This window comes from Rhamphochromis longiceps, linkage group LG3 (assembly GCF_057381845.1).
Source record: "Rhamphochromis longiceps isolate RC_006_pf linkage group LG3, R_longiceps_female_GT1.1, whole genome shotgun sequence".
In the NCBI taxonomy this organism is placed as follows: domain Eukaryota; kingdom Metazoa; phylum Chordata; class Actinopteri; order Cichliformes; family Cichlidae; genus Rhamphochromis; species Rhamphochromis longiceps.
In genome coordinates, this window is record NC_140559.1 from 37,983,494 (window position 1) to 38,001,992 (window position 18,499).

Genomic DNA, 18,499 nt, shown 5'->3' on the forward strand with positions numbered 1-18,499 from the left:
TTAGAATTGTAGCAATCAGGTATTTTTTAATTTAAATATAAAAGTTCAGAATATTTTATTTGCCTGTATTCTGAGTAAACATTAACATCTGTATCCCATGTTGTAGAAAAACGTTAAAGAAATTAAATTACACAGATAAAAACAAGATAAACAATTTAAAAAAAATAAAGAAAGGTTTTTTTAAACAAGAGAAAAATATGTATTTGGTTGAGTTAAATAAAAAAAAAACACAACTTAAAATGTGGTTCATATTTTTACATTCCCTAAACAGTACATTGAGATCACTCAAGCTCATAGATGAGAAACCTCAGAGACTTTATCCCTTGGACTTCATAGAGCTCATCTTTGAATAATCTCTCATTTAAATTTCTCACAGCATCAAATTTCTCATTGGAGATCAAATCTTTTTCCTGGAGTTTGTCTAGAACGGCTGCTGCCCCTCTCACTGTCCATCAGAGCCGTTGAATGGCGATCCATGAAATGCTGTCCAGAAAAATAAAAAGCAAATGTAAAACATAATAAAACACAGTAAGTTGTAATGCTCTACAATATAGTTTTTCATAAATATATAGTTCTGAAAAAAGAAGCTGTTTTCAGTTATAAGGTTTTACATATCAGCACCTAATGAAAATCTCCTGGTCTTTACAAGACTGTAAAATTACTGAAACTTTAGATGAACAGCAACATGACGTCATTATTTAGTGAAAATTAAACCAAAATGCTAAATAACTAAGCACACTGCTCCCTGTGCAAGTAACAGCCAGGTGCTGATACAGAAATGCACTTGATTATTGATAATCAGCACGTGTGAGCAACCCATACGAAAGCAGTCATTCAGTAGTTCCCTAGTCTGGAGCATTCAAGTGTGTGTTAACACAATTCCAAATAGGAAAGCAATAATTTTTAAAAAGAAATTGCTGATGTTCTTCAGTCTGGGAAGAAAGATCATTCGCAAACAGAAAACATTCAAGACGGCTTCCAGTCAACACAGGAGTCACTATCCCAGTAAATTCATCCCAGTATCAGACCATGCCCTGCTCAGAGAAACTGCAAGAAACCCAAGAGCTACATCTGAGACTCTGCAGGCCTCAGCATGTTAAAGTTAATGAGAGTACAATTAGAAAAAGACAACAAGTTTTGAACAGGCTTTTTTTGGAAAGAGGGTAAATATCTTCTATCTAAAAAGAACAGCAGTAATGCTGCATGTGGAAAAAAAAGCAATATATTTTGGATAGGTGAGACCTAAGTAGGCATGTTTGAACAAAATACACAGCACTACCTTTGGAGAAAACCAAACAGCATATCAGCACAAACACCTCAAACCAACTGTCGAGCACGGCGGTGGAAGGGTGATGGTTTGGGCTTTGTTTTATAGCGACGGGATCAAACTGGAAATCGTGCAAAGAGACAGTGATCCAGACCACAGCGAGAACTTTACAGCAAATGGGTGAAAAAGAAAGACTGCTTTTTGTTTCTCTCAGGTTTGTTTTTAGGTTGTTTCAGAACCCAGTTTTCTTTTTAAATTATGTCTTGATAAGCAAATCATAAGATTTGAAAAAGGAATTTACTTTATAAAATAATCATGGATTAAAGCGAACCTCTTACCCTGTTCTTGGTGAATACTTGTGCTTAATAGTCATCTGGAATAAAAGGGTTCAAGCTGGTCAGATGGTGGCTGTTTATAGTTTAGATGAGCTGCGTTAGGGTAACAACATATAAAACACTAACCTGTTCCGATAGTGCACGTCCACACGGTGTCCTTTTCCTTTCCTCCCCTGCGCTCAACTTCAAGTTTCAGTTTCATGTTTCCGAAGTCGCTTTTTTCATTTCCAATGACCACCTCAAAGAAATTAGTGTCGCTCCACTCCAACATGAACTGCTGTTTCTGCAGAGAAAACGTTTTATGGAAACTTGAGGATTTTTGCTGTTTCTATGTTATGGTGCAATGAACAGAAGTGCAGCTTAGTCCAAACCTCAGGGCAGATTTCTGCTGTGTCCCAGTCTGTTGAGAGGTAGAAATAACTCTCCAGCTGTACAGGGTCAACAGGACTTGTCTTTCGGATTTTTCTGAATCCGTCAGATTTCTCCTTCTTCTCCACTTCCTGAAACATGGAAAAATGGACCATTCTTCACATACAAGTAATGGTTGGAAATCTTTGGGAATCGTGTTCACATCTATTCATGTCTTTAAAGAACATATGTGTTTGTGTTTATATCAAGATGAGAACATTGATTTGCACTACTGCAATCCATGTAACTGAAAAGGGAAAATGCTAAGAAAACACAAGTAACAACTACAAAGTTTAAAAAAAGCTCAAAGCTGTTCAAAAAACAGCTTTTGAAAGAATGATTAAATTACATTAGCATAAAGATGGCTGTAAGTTCTTAACTTTTAATGCAGTTTTCTCTGCCTGAAAGTCAGTAATGTTGTCAGTTGGGTTGTCAAAACATTTAGAGACCAAACTCTATTAATTTGTTGCCTTGTAGTGTCACTGTGTTTTTGTATTTATCAATGAGAGCATTTTATTTCTCTGTGTTATTATATATTTTTCCTCACTTCTACTTCATATTGTTGCTCCAGTACGTGGCATTGTATTACCTGTTGTATTAGAGGATCATGTGGGACCAGGTAAACATGCAGAGTGAGGCCAGATGTGATTTGCATGTATATCAAGACATCAGCAAAAACTTTTAGATATAGGCCCAGTTTCTTTAGGATCATGGCTCCTCTTAGAGAGAACTCCGGCTTGTTTAACTTCACATGGGATGATGTCATTTCAGACACTTGCTCCAAATAACCTCCACTGCTGTCCACATGCAGAACTCGAAATATGTCTGACATCGCTGCATTTTCACCTGCAAAGCACAAACAGTCATGTGTGCATAAATATCTTTATTACTGTAATAAAACAATCATATGCGTTTTACGACTGCTCACCTGTACAGATCCAGTGCGGCAGACGGACTTCCTCTAGCTTCCCATCTGTGACTTTGATGTCCATTAGGGGTCCTGCTGGTATGTAGTCCATGCATACAGGTTTCCTCATGAATCGCTCCCATGAGCTAAACTGGTATCTGAAGCTGACGGTTTCCTTACAAACCCACCGCAAGGCAGACTCGCTGCATTCATATTTGCCACTTTCAGACTGCAGGCTGAATTTGAATAGACAAGACAAAATGCTCTGTTATGCTCTGTTCACATGCACGAACAGAAACAGCAAAACTGCAAATAGTACAAAGTGGTACTTTAAACCCAAACCACTTCATTGTGTGTCTTGTAATTAGTGATAACCTTCACCTGTAAGTATGAACCTTGTCCATTATCTGGACTTCAGGTTTCAGCTTCGTCCACGGACTGGAGTCCTGTTGTACAAGATATTTTTACATTGTTATGGTCATTGAAATTGTAAAATCTTTACAATTATTGTAAGATGCAATAAATGAGTAGAAAAAAATCCACAGAAACAGAGACTTACCATTTCATTGCCAAAAGCTTTCAGAAGTCTCTCAGAAGGTTCTTCTTAAAGCAAAGTTAATGTTTAAAGAGCTAGCTAACAAAATCCAATAATTCTAGCACAATTTTAACGTTACTTTAACTTGTGCGAGATTTCTATATGATATAAGTACATAAAAAACATGCTTTTTAATCTTAGCATCTTTAAAGCAGAAAAATGGAGGAAACACCATTTGGTCATGTAAAATTATCAACCTAGCTGTATTAAAACAACTATTGTCATTATAACATGAAAAAATGTAATACTCAAAGAGGAAAGCATTTAATTTGTTGAGGGAAAGGATTTTAATAGTTTCATTTTCTTACCCTCAGTTCTTCTGTGAACGTTGTAAGCAACAGGACCACTGATTGTAAATCCAACATAAAAGAACACATGGCCTGCTTTCCAGAGGCTGTCTTTTTGGTTAACATCCAACTTGATCTCTGTGCCGCCAAATGTTGCATACAGCCTGTAATTTCTCACCACCCCTTTAACCCTGAGAAGTTTGTCTTTGACTGTTGGATTTCTGAAAACATCGTCGTTCCTCCAGTTTGTTTTTGGGTCTTCCAGTGCATCTTGGGTCCACAAGATTTCAAGGTTGCGTCTGTGAACAAATCTGTTCAGACCCTGACCCGGTCCAAGAAAAAATATGGGTCGAAGGTACCTTGACTGAAAGAGTGACTTATATTCTTGTTCATAGGAATACAGAATATTTTGGATTAAATGAGGGAGGTCAGAGGCCAATTCGTGTTCACCATCTGTAGGCCAACACAACAGCAGAGCTAACATGTGAAACTCGGGTTGCATCTCAGGAGCCAATGGCATTTTCTCTCTAAAGCTGCTTTGGTAGTCGGAGCTGGACGGAGGTTCTTTCAGATTTATCAGCATGATATTGGCCAGAACGTAGTTGAGTAAGGCATGTGTAGCAGAATGTTTGTGTTGGCAGATTTCTCTCCACCATACAGCAATGTCCTTGGTGTCTGATCTAGTGCATCTTTCAAGACATGAAAGTACTCCCGGAGAAGTGACAGCCAGTTTTTGTTTAAGTTTGTGGAAGGTTTTCTGGAGTTGATCATTTGGTTCTGTGACTCCAACATACTTTTTGTAGCATTCTATTGTCTTTCTGGAAATGTAGGATGGATCTTCTTTCTTTACAACAGAATATGAATAAGTTAAAAAAGTGTCAAAAAATTCAGATCTTTTCTCAACCAAATCTCTGAGGCTGTTTATTAGCTCCTTAAACCTGAAAAGTTTCTCATCTCCGAGGGATTTCAGGACAGAGCCCAGAGACACAGTCTTTGTGAGAACTTGCTTCCAAAGTTCATCATGTCTGATAAGATGGTCATACAACAGGGTGCAAACTTCCAGATAACCAAACAGCCCTCTGGTGTTTAAAGCACGCAAGACTTTTTTATTGCCATCTCCTTGTTTGCCTTTCATGTGTTCATTCTCAGCAAGTCGTTCCTCATCTTCAAAAGCTTCAATGCCTTTTTGGGCCAGCTGTAAAATTTCTCTTGGCTTGGCAGAAAGTTTTAAGTTCTTCAGGTGGATCTTATGGACTTGGCCTAGTGTATCTGCAACATATGAACTCCAAGGTGCTCTCTGCTTTGCTTTTTTTGCCCAAATTTCTGCCTCATTGTAGTCTTCTATTTCTATATAATATAAACGAGCAAGAGTTTGTGGAAAAAGTGGGTTGTCATCAAATTTCTTTGAGGCCACCTTCAAGACTGACAGACTCTGACTTTTGCCTTTCTTTTTGTCATCATCTTCTGTCTTTGTAATATCTTGAATCAGTCTGGAAAACTTTTCTTTCTTCTCATTAATTACACCAGTTGGGTCCTCTATTATTTTAATTTCTCTTTTATTTAGCATGTCTTTGACAAACCCAAGCAAACATGGGGGAACATAACTTTTGCAAAAACTGTTCAAGAAGTGTCTTGTTGTGTCACTTCTGGTCACACCTGCATCACCCAACAGTTCAGTACAACACTGAGCTATCATATTGTGAGCCATGCAAACCTTTTTTTCAGATCTTTCACCTTGTTGGAAGGTGACGATCAGATGACTGAAAGGCTGCATTTGATCCTCCAGTGAAAGGTCATCTTCATCTTCATGTCTGAGGAAGTCCAGGCACTGAGACTCCAGGAGATATGAACCTGGTACGTAGGCGTTCAGCAGACACAGGAAGGCAGCAAGCTGCATCTTCAGTGGCTTATTTGTTCTTTTGATATGTTCTAATGTAGCACATGCGTTCCTGATGTAGGCTTGAGAGAAATTAGACTGCAGAATGTTAAAACCATGAAACTGCTTGCATCGATCACCAAATCTTCTGCCAAGCTCCTCTTTTTTCATATCAAAGTCTGCTTGCTCTCTGTCTGAGAGAGATTTTTTGAGAATAATAGATTTTCTCATTTTCCTCTTGAACTTTTGTCTCAGTTCATAAGAACGCTCCTTTTGGTGGATAATCCCGTCACTGCTTCTCACACAGTTCAGTAAAATTACCACAGGCAAATCAATTTCTAAATCCTGTTCAGCAATCTCTTCCATAATCCTGTCCTGGAGGATGTCCAATATGAACTCATCATTTAGTAACAACAGTACCGTTTTCTGGTGGCCATGGCTACCTGCTGTAAAAAGGCTGACCACATCTTGCGCAACTTTTGTGATATCTAATGTTGAGCCTGTCAAAACAGCACATCTGAAGGTTTTCCTCAAGTCCCACAGCACCTGCATAGCCAGTGTGGTCCCCCCACATCCTTGTTGATGAAACAGTTTAATTGTTGATGTCCCAGGGCCTTTTCTTCTCAGGTGAATTTGTTCTTTAAGGGTTTCATATCCATCTCGTTTGATAAAAGGAGTTGCATTGCCATCTGACACTGCTTGTTCACTGATATAGAAGTTTAACCAGTTCGGTGGGGCCCCTCTGTAAAAGTTTTCCTCCACTTGCTCAGCGTGTTGAGGTTCAACAAACTCTCCTTCAAACTGTCTGGTGTAGAGGACATCCAAAAATGAGAAGGAATCACTGATTTTACTCATTACATGTATTTGTCCACCTTCAGCAGTGGGCAGGGCTGGTCTGTTTGCCATCTTCACACTTTCACTTTGCTTCACCCTAATGAATGTTAAACAAAACAAACATGAGTCCGTCTTATGTCTTAGCTTAAACTATTTGTAATTTAGGTCTTACATTCACTTTATGGAATGTGATACATTTAAATAGCCATTTCATTGCTGGTCAATCACATAAAATAAATATAGCCTTCTCCATGTAAAGAACCAGACACTAACTTCAATTAAAACTTCCATTTGTCATTTGCAGATCTTAAGAGATTTTTCTTACCTTCTCCCAAATTACACGGACAGCTCTAAAGACCTGCTATTATGTGTGTGTTCAAGCACTGGGACCGTGAATGTGTCATGTAACCCGGAAGGTAGTCGTCACACCCAAAGCAGGTTGGGATAATCAGGTACAGACATGTACACCTCTACAGTTTGAATGTTAGAGCAGTTCCAGTTTCAGAGTAGTTTAAAAAAAGGAATGAGTCAATTTAACAGCACATTTTCTTCCTGGTTTTTAAAAAAAGCAGAGGCTACGCTTGACGTGTTCAGTCAATAAACACGTCAAGCTGGCATAAAATATTGCACAATCAGACGCTAAAGATTGGAAATTTGCAAATTTGGCCAACAAAATAATAAAATATGTGATATATGTTAATATTGTCCTATTTTGAAACATTACCTACATTTGTTTAAAGGGCAGGGTGACTTCATTTGATTAGGAAATGCTTGTCACAACAGGAAATACTAAGGCTTTACTATGAACGGTTTAATGATGAAAGATAACAATTCTTTCTGTCTCTATTTCACTCATGTGGCTGCTGTTCAGGTCTCAGTTTGCAATTAAACAGTGCTTGAGTATTCAATATTAAAACTCTCAGCTGGGAGGGCTGATTTGCTTATTCCCACTGAGTTGAACTTAAAAAGTTAAAACAAAAAGTGGGAAGCTTAAGTTCCTCACTCCCTGGTTCAATTATCCAATTAAGCCCTCAATGGGAGAACAAAAGTGTGTTTCACTCCCACTAAAAACTAGGGCTAAAAAAACTATTTAAATCCTAATTACCTTATTCTGGGGGAGGTAAAATCCTTGCTCACGCCGGTCTGAGAGGCATCCCTAACGTTTCGCGATTATTCTCGCTTCTTCAGAGGGAACAGAACGTAAGGCAGCACGGTGGCACGGTGGTTAGCACTGTTGCCGCACAGCAAGAAGGTCCTGAGTTCAATTCCACCATCAGGCCGGGGTCTTTCTGTGTGGAGTTTGCATGTTCTCCCCGTGTTTGCGTGGGTTCTCTCCGGGTACTCCGGCTTCCTCCCACCGTTCATAGACATCCAGCTTGTGGGGATAGGTTAATTGGAAAATCCAAATTGTCACTAGGAGTGAATGTGAGTGCGAATGGTTGTCTGTCCCTGTGTGTTGGCCCTGCGACAGACTGGCGACCTGTCCAGGGTGTACCCCGCCTCTCGCCCTATGACAGCTGGGATAGGCTCCAGCGCCCCCCACGACCCTGAAAAGGATAAGCGGAAGCGAATGGATGGACAGTGCTTGAGTATTTGGAAACATTTAAACAACTAAAAGGAGGGCATTAAAATACGTTAGGATGTAAGCAAATGTAAATAATCAATGAAGCGCATCAAAAAAGAATATTTATGTGGCTTGATCACAGACAGTTCTCTATTATCCAGTATTTTCCTCCAAAAATGTTTTTCACTCTCTTTCTCTGTCACATTCACTCTCTTTCACACACACACACACACACACACACACACACACACACTTATCTTTAATGAATGCTGACCTATGTTTTATAAAATCATGTGTACATAACCTGGTTCTGGTCTTAAAAAGGGTAAAAGGACATGAAAGACTTATATAGAGGTCACTTTATAAAAAAAACTCCTCTCACCCCTACTGGTGGTCTATGGCCACCACCACTATATCCGGTTGGTTAGCCACCTCCATCCGGAAGTCCCACAGGATCTTAGCTCAGTCATTCTCCACCACCCTAGAGGATGTCTCCCATTTTGACCTCTGGACTTTCAGGCCATATTTGGCACAGATGTTTCTGTACACTATGCCGGCCACTTGGTTATGGCGTTCCATGTATGCCCTGCCTGCTAGCATCTTGCACCCTGCTGTTATGTGTTGCCATCTTCCTGATGTATTTGTGGATGTTCGTTGTCTCATCCTGGACCGTGGTACTGACACTCACCAGTCCCCGTCCTCCTCCTTTCCGCTTAGCATACAGGTATCATTCTTAGTGCTGCAATTACATCATCTAGTAGATCTTCTGAGGGTACTTCACCTAGTCTTGGTAACTGGCTACGGGGGATCCAGGTTTCCCCACTTCTCATCAGGGTGCCCTGGTACCTAGACACCTGTCTCGGACTTTGTTGATTAGGGTGACGTCCGAGATGGCATGACTTTATATTTCTCTCTCTCGTTCATGTCGAGAATGAGAGGGGGGGGGGGGGGGGGGGGGGGGGGGGTCTAGCCTAGGACTCTTACTGGATACAGATGCCCCAGGTGGGAATCAAACTTATGACTCCTGCCCCAGAGATGTACATATATATGCAAAAGTATTCCCTTGTCTGCCTTCACATACATATGTTCACTGTTTTCTTTATGTTGTTGTTGTGATTTGGTGCTATATATAAAATAATCGGCTTGCCTTAAGTGAGATCCTATTTTTAATCCATAGAGTTTAATATGCAGCTATATCCAGAGGTGGGAAGCAATGAAGTACAAACACTTTGTTACTGTACTTTACATGAGTATTTTTTTCCTGGTATCCAAGAGGCTTCTTCAATTCTTAAACCAAAAGGTGGAAAGTCCCAGGCATTAAAAGTGGGGATTGTCAGTGATTTATTATTAATTAATGTTAATATTATTTCACTACTAATCATGTCTCAAAATAAATTAAAAGCATGTTTAACAATTTATGGTATTATGTGTGTTATTAAATGATGCCAATATTTCACTTTGAAATAATTTTATAAGACGTGGCACTTCACAAAACTAAAGGCCAGACGTGCAAAACTGTTAGGCTGGGCTTTAAACAACTAACTGTTTCAGATGTACTAAATAATCTGCAAACAAATTTTAAATTAATAGTAAATATAATTTACTAATTAGGGTGGCTGGCCTCTTCCTTAGAGATAGGGTGAGAAGTTCGGCCATCCGGGAGGGGCTCAGAGTAGAGCCGCTACTCCTCCACATTGAAAGGAGCCAGCTGAGGTGGTTCAGGCATCTGATAAGGATGCCTCCTGGGCGCCTCCTGGCTGAGGTGTTCCGAGCATGTCCCACTGGGAGGAGGCCCCGGGGCAGACCCAGGACACGCTGGAGAGATTATATCTCTCAGCTGGCCTGGGAACGCCTTGGTGTTCCCCCGGATGAGCTAGAGGAGGTGGCGAGGTCTGGGCTTCTCTGCTTAGGCTGCTGCCCCTGCGACCCGGCCCCGGATAAAGCGGAAGAAGATGGATAAAATATAATTTTTCAAATATGTCTATGAAATCAGTACCAAATGTGTGTAAATGTGCAATTAAATACTTTATTGAGTAAACTCGGATAATAAAACAAACAGCCCTCCTAAACTAGACAAGAACAATAAGTAAAAAGAAATCAAACACTGGTTAGACAGGGGTAAAAACAAAAACAAACAAGTTGGACGAATTGAGATTGCAAATAGCAGCGAATAACTTCATCAAAGACTCATGCATCCTTCTTATCACTGAATCCTGGCTACATCAATCCATTCCAGACTCTGCTATTGAGCTAGCAGGCTATACCACACAGCGACATGACCGAACAGTGGACTCCGGTAAGCGCAAAGGAGGGGGGCTCTGTATGTATGTGAACAACAGCTGGTGTACCAACACAGTGATAATAGACCGTCACTGTTCACCGGACATTGAATATCTGACTGTTAAATGCAGGCCCATCTACCTACCTAGGGAGTTCACCGTTGTCATAATAACAGCTGTTTACATACCACCAGATGCTAATGCTAACTCTGCGATCGCACTCCTGCATACAAACATCAATAATAAACAGAGCACCTACCCTGACGCTGTACATATCGTAGCAGGGGACTTCAATCACGCAGACTTAAAAAGAGCAATCCCCAAATTCCACCAGCACGTCAAGTGTGCCACTAGGGGTGACAAGATTCTGGACAAAGTTTATTCCAACATCAAAATGGGCTACAGGGCCAGACCTTTGCCACATCTGGGTCAGTCTGACCACTTGTCACTGTTTCTAATCCCTGCATATGCCCCCCTCAAGAAAACTGCTCTTACCATCACAAAGAATATTACCATATGGCCAGAGGGTGCCTCTCAGCAGCTGCAGGACTGTTTTGACAGGACTAACTGGGATATCTTTGAACATCAGGACTTGGAAATGTTCACAGACGGTGTCCTCTGCTATATAAAACACTGCATAGACACTGTTACAGCAGTCAAACGGATCCGGGCTTATCCCAACCAAAAGCCCTGGATGACCCGGGAGGTCAGGCAGCTGCTGAAGGAGAGGAACATTGCGTTCAGGTCTGGCAACAGGGATTACTACACCACAGCCCGATCCAACCTGAAGAGAGGCATCAGAGAGGCAAAGGGGGACTATAGGAGGAGGATCGAGGACCATTTGAAGAGTAATACCAGCCGGCAGGTGTGGCAAGGCATCCAGCACCTAACCAACTATAAGATCAATCTCGGAGCTGCGGACGGTGACCTGGAGCTGGCAGAGGAGCTGAATATCTTCTTTGCCCGCTTTGAGACCAGGGTACCGGAGGTATTGGAGCCACAGCAGCAACACGCCACCCATAGCAGCACCACCCTCACCCTGGAAGAGCACGAGGTGAGGCGCATGCTGCAGGCTGTTAACCCGAGGAAGGCGGCGGGTCCTGATGGTGTGCCAGGTCGAATATTGAGGGATTGTGCAGGACAGCTGGCTGGGATCTTCACCAGGATTTTCAACAAATCCCTCGCACAGGCGACTGTCCCACTCTGCCTGAAGTCCTCCACCATAGTCCCCTTGCCTAAGAAGCCCCACATCACCGGCCTGAATGACTACAGACCGGTGGCACTCACCCCAGTGGTAATGAAATGCTTTGAGAAGCTGGTCCGCAGACACATCACAGCAGCCCTGCCCCGCAGCCTGGATCCACACCAGTTTGCCTACAGAGCAAACCGATCCACGGAAGACGCTGTAGCCACAGCACTCCATGCTGCATTAACTCACCTGGAAGAGCATGGTAGCTATGTGCGGATGCTCTTCGTGGATTACTGCTCAGCTTTTAACACCATCCTTCCACACAAACTGGTGGCCAAGCTACAAGACCTGGGGCTTCCATACAGCACCTGCATGTGGATCAATAGCTTCCTCTCGGGCCGTAGACAGAGAGTCAGAGTTGGCCATCACACATCCTCAGCCCTGAGTCTCAGCACTGGCTCACCCCAGGGCTGTGTGCTCAGTCCACTGCTCTACTCTCTCTACACACACGACTGCACTCCTCGCCACCACAGCAACATCTTTGTGAAATTTGCAGATGACACCACAGTGGTGGGGCTCATTTCCAAGGGAGACGAGTCTACGTACAGAGACGAGGTGGAGCAGCTGACGTCATGGTGTAAGGCCAATAACCTCCTCCTCAACACTTCAAAAACCAAAGAACTCATAATAGACTTCAGAAGGAAAAAGGCAGAGATCCAACCACTATTCATAAATGGGGACTGTGTAGAAAGGGTGGCAAGCTTCCGCTTCCTGGGAGTCAATATAGAGGAGAACCTTTCCTGGAGTGTGAACACCTCCGAGCTGCTGAAAAAGGCCCAACAGAGACTGTACTTCCTGAGAATTCTCAGGAGGAATAACATCACACAGAGACTGCTGGTGTCCTTCTACAGAGCCACCATTGAGAGTGTTCTAACTTACTGCATATGCATCTGGTACACTAGCTGCACAGGGGCTCAGAGGAAAGCACTCCAAGGGATCATTAACACCGCCCAAAAGATCACTGGCTGCCCTCTCCCCACACTGGAAGTTCTACACAACGCCCACTGTTTTAAAAAGGCCCAAAACATCATAAAAGACACCTCACATCCTGGCCACTCCCTGTTCGAACTGTTGCCCTCAGGCAGACGGTACAGGGCAATCAGAGCAAGGACTAATAGACTCAAACACAGCTGTTATCCAACTGCAATAACACATCTGAATACTACAAAAAAATGTCCATCACGCCACTCTTGTGTTAATCTATGCACGGTCTGAAGCATGTGTGTGGGAATGTATGTGAATGTTTTACTGTTATATCTTATTAGTATTTTAAGTATTCTATCTATTTTATTTATTGAATTTTATTGTTTTATTTATATTTTGATATTGCTAGGGATGATGCAATGATCGGGGACCATTCTTAATTTCGTTGTTCTCATGACAATGACAATAAAGTTTCTGATTCTGATTCTGATTCTGAAAAAACTGAATATAAATCCTTTTCACATTTAAACTTGGATAAATCCATAACATTATCGAACCTTTATTTAACAGCATGTACATCCTCTTTTATACTTTAGAATCTAACACATAAAACAAACACAAAAAGGCAACCTTTAATTGAGAGGCCCCAAATGCAGATGCCTGTATACGGGACTTAACAAAAGCAAGCCATTTATAGAGGTTGCACAAAATACAAAACAAAAGGCAAACGTAGACTAAGACTTTGCCTGCAGGAAACATAACCTGGAAAGTACTAGCATGGAGAAAGAACCTACGTTCCAGCACCAGACAAGGGCAGATTTGGCCAGTATATACACAGCGAGGGTGATCAGGGAGGTGAAGACAGCTGGGAACACAGGAAGGAAAAAAAACAGGAGTAACAAGACAGAAAGCAAAACAACAATTTAAAACGATACTTTGAGGAGACATTTTTCTTCAGATGTTGATTAGCAAAGTCTTTAGAAATGTATAAACAAAATATTAAATAGACACTATGCAAAGAAGCCAAATTTTAGGAAGTAAATCATCTCTAAGAATCAGAAAGTCTGAAAGTCTGTTGTTTAGGTGTTAGCATAGACAATACATACATGACTAAAAGTGCTGGATCACATGCATCACATCAACGCTACAGCACAATTTTCTCCTTTTAGTTTTTGCCCCTACATATAAAAAGACATAAATACTATAAAGGAAGCTTCAGAATCACTTTCCTATTGGGGGGGATGTTGACCAGGATTCAGAAACTTGGATGTCCCCCATTATCTTGTATGATGTTTAAAGCTTAAGGGGCAGCTTTGGTCTCTTTCACACTGTTGGTCAGAGTTTTCCCATTCTGATCTGCAATAACTGAGGTAATCAGCAAACAAAAAATAAAGTAAAACAACAGAAAAATGGATAATACAGGTTAAAAAACACAATACAATATTATGCTATGGTGTAAATCTAAAAAGTCCAATAAGTAACTATTACTGTAATGTAGCAAAATAAATTCACATTTGCACTGTTTAATTTTGTAATATTGCATTTATGTGTATGTACTTTATGTTATTATTGCACCGTGAATCATGTCAAAACTTGTAATAGACCTGCCGGTGCACCGTGTCCATTTCACGCTTTCCCTTTCCAAACCATGAAAAAGACACACATGCAGAAGTTGCAGTAAGTTGCACGCTGTAGTAACCGCAGAGTGAGATATTTTATTTCAAGCTAACATGACAATAATCAAGTGAAAGTGTTCAAATGGACATTATTAACACATTTACATCTATATACATAGATGCCACCTAGCTGAAATGTACTCTATGTTTTTTTGTTCAATCCTGACTTCTTGGCTTAATATGTTATCTCGCCCTGCTGGTAATGCAACTTCTACATGTGTGTACATTTCACATTTTGGAGAGGCAAAGCATGAAACAACTACTAACTAGTAGTGAATGTTTGCAGAGCATTTTACTTCATTGCAATGTTACTGTTATGTTATCTTACCTGTGTCTGCAGTTTTATTCTGAATGCCAAAGGCCACAGGACCTCTGATAGTAAATCCAAGGTAGAAGGTAACTTGACGTTTTTTCCAAAGGCTGTTTTGCAGATTGGCATTGATCTTAGTCTCTTTACCACCAACTCCTGTATATACTCCGTAGTCTCTTACTACTCCATCAAGTCTAAGAAGGAGCTCTTGGACATCAGGACTTCTGAAGATTTCTTCTTTCTTCCAGTTATCGCTCCAATCTGGTTTTGCTTTCAGATGATTTTCAATAATTGTTCTGTGAACAATTCTTTTCACACCTTCACCTTTTCCAATGAAAAACACAGGAAGAAGATACCTGGCACGAAAGTACTTCTTATATGCATTTTCGTAAGTGTTCTGCATTTGCTGAATTATTTGACTGATGTCATAAACACACTGGCCTTCATTTTCAGGCCAGTACAAGAGAAGGGTGAACATGTGCAGCTCAGGTGGGTCTGTGTCACTTGGGGGCATTTTCCGTCTAAATAATGTGAGGATGTTGTTGACAAGAGACGTTTCTGAATCTGCACTTGGACACATTTCTCTACACTTTGTAGATATGTATTCGAGCTCTGATTGAGTGTATTGTTTGATAAGAAATGACAGTACTTCCACAGACTGGTCATCTAGGTTTCCCTCCTGAAACATCTGGATGAGTTGTTTTGCAGTTGTGTCTCCAACATACTTCTGGTAGCACTCTGAGGTGTCTTCAGATATATATTCAGGATCATCTTTCTCCATGTTAGGCTTTGAGTAAGTCAGATATTGTTCCAAAAAAATGCATTTTCTTTCAACTTTATCTCTGAGGCTTTCTAGTAGTTCAATGAATCCGAGGAGTTTGTAGCCTCTAAGTGATTTCAGGAAAGAGGTCGCCGATACTTTTTTTGTGAGAACCTTTTCCCAGGTTTCATTTTGACTAACAAGTTTGTCATATAGAGTATTGCAGACCTGCAGGTAACCAAAAAGCCCTCTTGAATTAAAAAGTCTTGAAACATTCCTCTTGCCATGTTCTTTCATGTCTGGTCCATCTTCATCCTCAGCTAATCTTTCTTCATCTTCAAACGCTTTAATCGCTTTTTGAGCCATTTGCAAAATTTCTCTTGTTTTGGCAGAAACATTTTTCTTCATTAGGCGGTTTTTATGGACTTGGCCAAGTGTGTCAGCAACAAATGAATTTTGAGGATCTCTTTTTAGTGCTTCGACTGCCCACATTTCTGCCTGATTGTAGTCTTTTAGTTCTATATAATAAAAACGAGCAAGAGCTTGTGGAAAAAATGGATTTTGAAAGATTTTACATGAGGCCTTCTCTAAAACTGTTGCACACTGACATTTCCCCTCCATCGTTTGAATGTCTAGAATTAGTCTAGAAAACTTTTCCTGTTTCATTTCTGTGCTGTTGACTTGGTCCACTTCTTTTTTCATTTCTCTTTTGGTTAGCATGTCTTTGACAAAACCAAGCAACCACAGAGGAATCTCATATCTGCAAAAACTGTTCAAGAAGTTTCTTGTTGTGTCACTTCTGGTCACACCTGTCTTTGCCAACAGTTTAGTACAACATTCTGCTATCATAGTGTGAGCCATGCAGACTTTTTTCTTACAACTTTCATTTTGTTGGAAGGTAATAATGAGATGATTTAAAGGCTGCATTTGATCCTCCAGTGAAAGGTCATCGTACTTGTCTTGTCTGAGGAAGTCCAGGCACTGAGACTCCAGGAGATATGAACCTGGTACGTAGGCGTTCAGCAGACACAGGAAGGCAGCAAGCTTCAGTGACTGGTTTGTTTTTTTCCTTTTTTCTAATGCAGCACATGCCTCCCTGACGTAGTCCTGAGAGAAATTACTTTGCATTATGTTAAAGCCATGAAACTGTTCACATTTATCTTTGTACCTCTTTTGAAGCTCTTCCTTTTTCTTATCAAACTTGTCCTTCTCATTGTCTGAGAGTGTGTTCTTTAGGACAACGTGGTCACTCTGTTGAGGTGCATTGTTTCTCACACAGCTGAGGAAAATGACTAGAGGCATATGAGTAACTATCTTCTGCTCAGCAACTGTCATCATAATGCTGCTCTGGAGATCTTCCAGAATCGACTCATTGTTCAGCAACAACAACACAGTTCCCTGGTGGTTTTGACTGCCTGCTGTGAAAAGTTGGACAACCTCCATTGCAACTTTTGTAATATCTGAGGTGGAGCCAGTTAAAACAGCACACCTGAAGGTTTTTCTCAAGTCCCACAACACCTGCATGGCCATTGTAGTTCCTCCACATCCTGGTTGGTGTGTCAGTTTTACAGTTGATATCCCTGGGAATTTTCTATTTTTCTTAATTTGTTCCCTGAGTTCTTCATATCCATCTCTTTTGATAAAAGTAGTTCCAGTCTTTAGGGACTCTGCCTGTTCACTGATGTAGAAATTTAACCACTCAGGTGGGGCCCCTCTGTAAAAGTTTTCCTCAGCCTTTTTTGTGCATTCCAGGAGATCTTCATCTGAATATTTTCCTTCAAACTGATCTGCATGGAGAATATCCAACAATGGGAGGCTTCCCATATGCAATTCCCCTTCCTTAGTGGACCATGCTGGTCCATTTGCCATCTTTAGCTTTAAGTGTCCTGCAGCATAATAAACGTGTGAAAAGATTTTTAGTCTGAACTGTTCTCTGAGGCTAAATGGCAGTAGCACACACACATTTGAAATGTACATTACTAAGGATTAGGATTTTACATTCATCAAATTATACCTACTGCGTTAGTTTTATTCTTGATTGTTATTATTCACTAGCTGGGCCCACGTCCTCATTTTAGGTTTGACAGCGTTTTAGTAGGTAAAAGTGAATGCTTTGACATGAATTGAGCTGCGGTTTGGGGAGGACTTGAAGGGGACTGGCGATGGCTCCCGGGCTGGGCAAATCCCCATGTACTAAATAGAAGTGAAGAAGTTAAAGAATGGAGAACAAGGGATCAGCTTGCAGTACTGGGGGGTACCTATATAGATGACAGCCGGAAGGAGCGTGTTTGGAGGTGTGGTCCTGCTCCTGAAATTCCGATACATAATCTCCAATTACTGGTTTTAACCCTTTAAACGCTGACCTAATTTAGCCTTTAAACCAGGGGTAGGCAACTCCAGGCCTCAAGGGCCGGTGTCCTGCAGGTTTTAGATGTGTCCTTGATATAACACAGCTGTCTTGAAGTTCCTCAACATGTCTTGAAGTTCTCCAGAGGCCTGGTAATGAACTAATCATGTGATTCAGGTGTGTTGACTCAGGGTGAGATCTAAAACCTGCAGGGACACTGGCCCTCGTGAACTCGGATTGGGGACCCCTGCTTTAAACCCTAACCCATCACCAGTGACGGTTAGCATTTTTAGCAAGGGTAGGAAACTCCAGGCCTCGAGGGCCGGTGTCCCTGCAGGTTTTGGATCTCACCCTGAGTCAACACACCTGAATCACATGATTAGTTTATTACCAGGCGTCTGGAGAACTTCAAGACATGTTGAGGAGGTCATTAAGCCATTTAAATCAGCTGTGTTATATCAAGGACACATCTAAATCCTGCAGGGACACCGGCCCTCATGGACTGGGATTGGGGACCCTTGGTTTAAAGGGTTAATTAAAATTTGGCATGTAGTAGTGTTTTAGAAAATAAAGCAGACTTGGAGATAAGTACTTCTACATCAAACTTGTAATTCTGACCCCTAAAGTTATCTTCATCCACTAAATATATTTTATGTATTGTACTTTTACAAGCCCCTGGAATCTTCTAAAACCTGGAATCATTATGTCCAAGCAGTTTTTCCCAGGTCTAACCACAGATTGACTGTAGGGTCATTCCATCTCATATCATCAAATCTTTACAAAAAAATCTGCTCAAGCATCTTCAACTTTTTTAAACATGTATATAATGATTGGTGTGAAATTTTACATTCATACATAAAATACTTTTCAATATATATTTT

General features: G+C 41.0%; 2 protein-coding genes across 2 annotated transcripts; both read right to left on the reverse strand.

Moving 5' to 3' along the window:
- Positions 1-17: 17 nt before the first annotated feature.
- Positions 18-6,581, reverse strand: LOC146674494 (sterile alpha motif domain-containing protein 9-like). Its single transcript, XM_085396758.1, has 8 exons — positions 3,821-6,581; positions 3,477-3,520; positions 3,299-3,363; positions 2,939-3,153; positions 2,600-2,856; positions 1,974-2,102; positions 1,729-1,885; positions 18-483 (listed from the first exon to the last, which is right to left on the reverse strand). Exons 1-8 carry the CDS (start codon positions 6,579-6,581, stop codon positions 443-445), a joined length of 3,669 nt encoding a protein of 1,222 aa, XP_085252884.1. The 3' UTR covers positions 18-442.
- A 6,617-nt stretch (positions 6,582-13,198) lies between these two features.
- Positions 13,199-17,794, reverse strand: LOC146674495 (sterile alpha motif domain-containing protein 9-like). The gene is made up of 2 exons (XM_085396415.1): positions 14,530-17,794; positions 13,199-13,890 (listed from the first exon to the last, which is right to left on the reverse strand). The coding sequence occupies exons 1-2, from the start codon at positions 17,246-17,248 to the stop codon at positions 13,826-13,828; spliced, it is 2,784 nt and encodes a 927-aa protein (XP_085252541.1). The 5' UTR covers positions 17,249-17,794; the 3' UTR covers positions 13,199-13,825.
- Between the last annotated feature and the right edge of the window lie 705 nt (positions 17,795-18,499).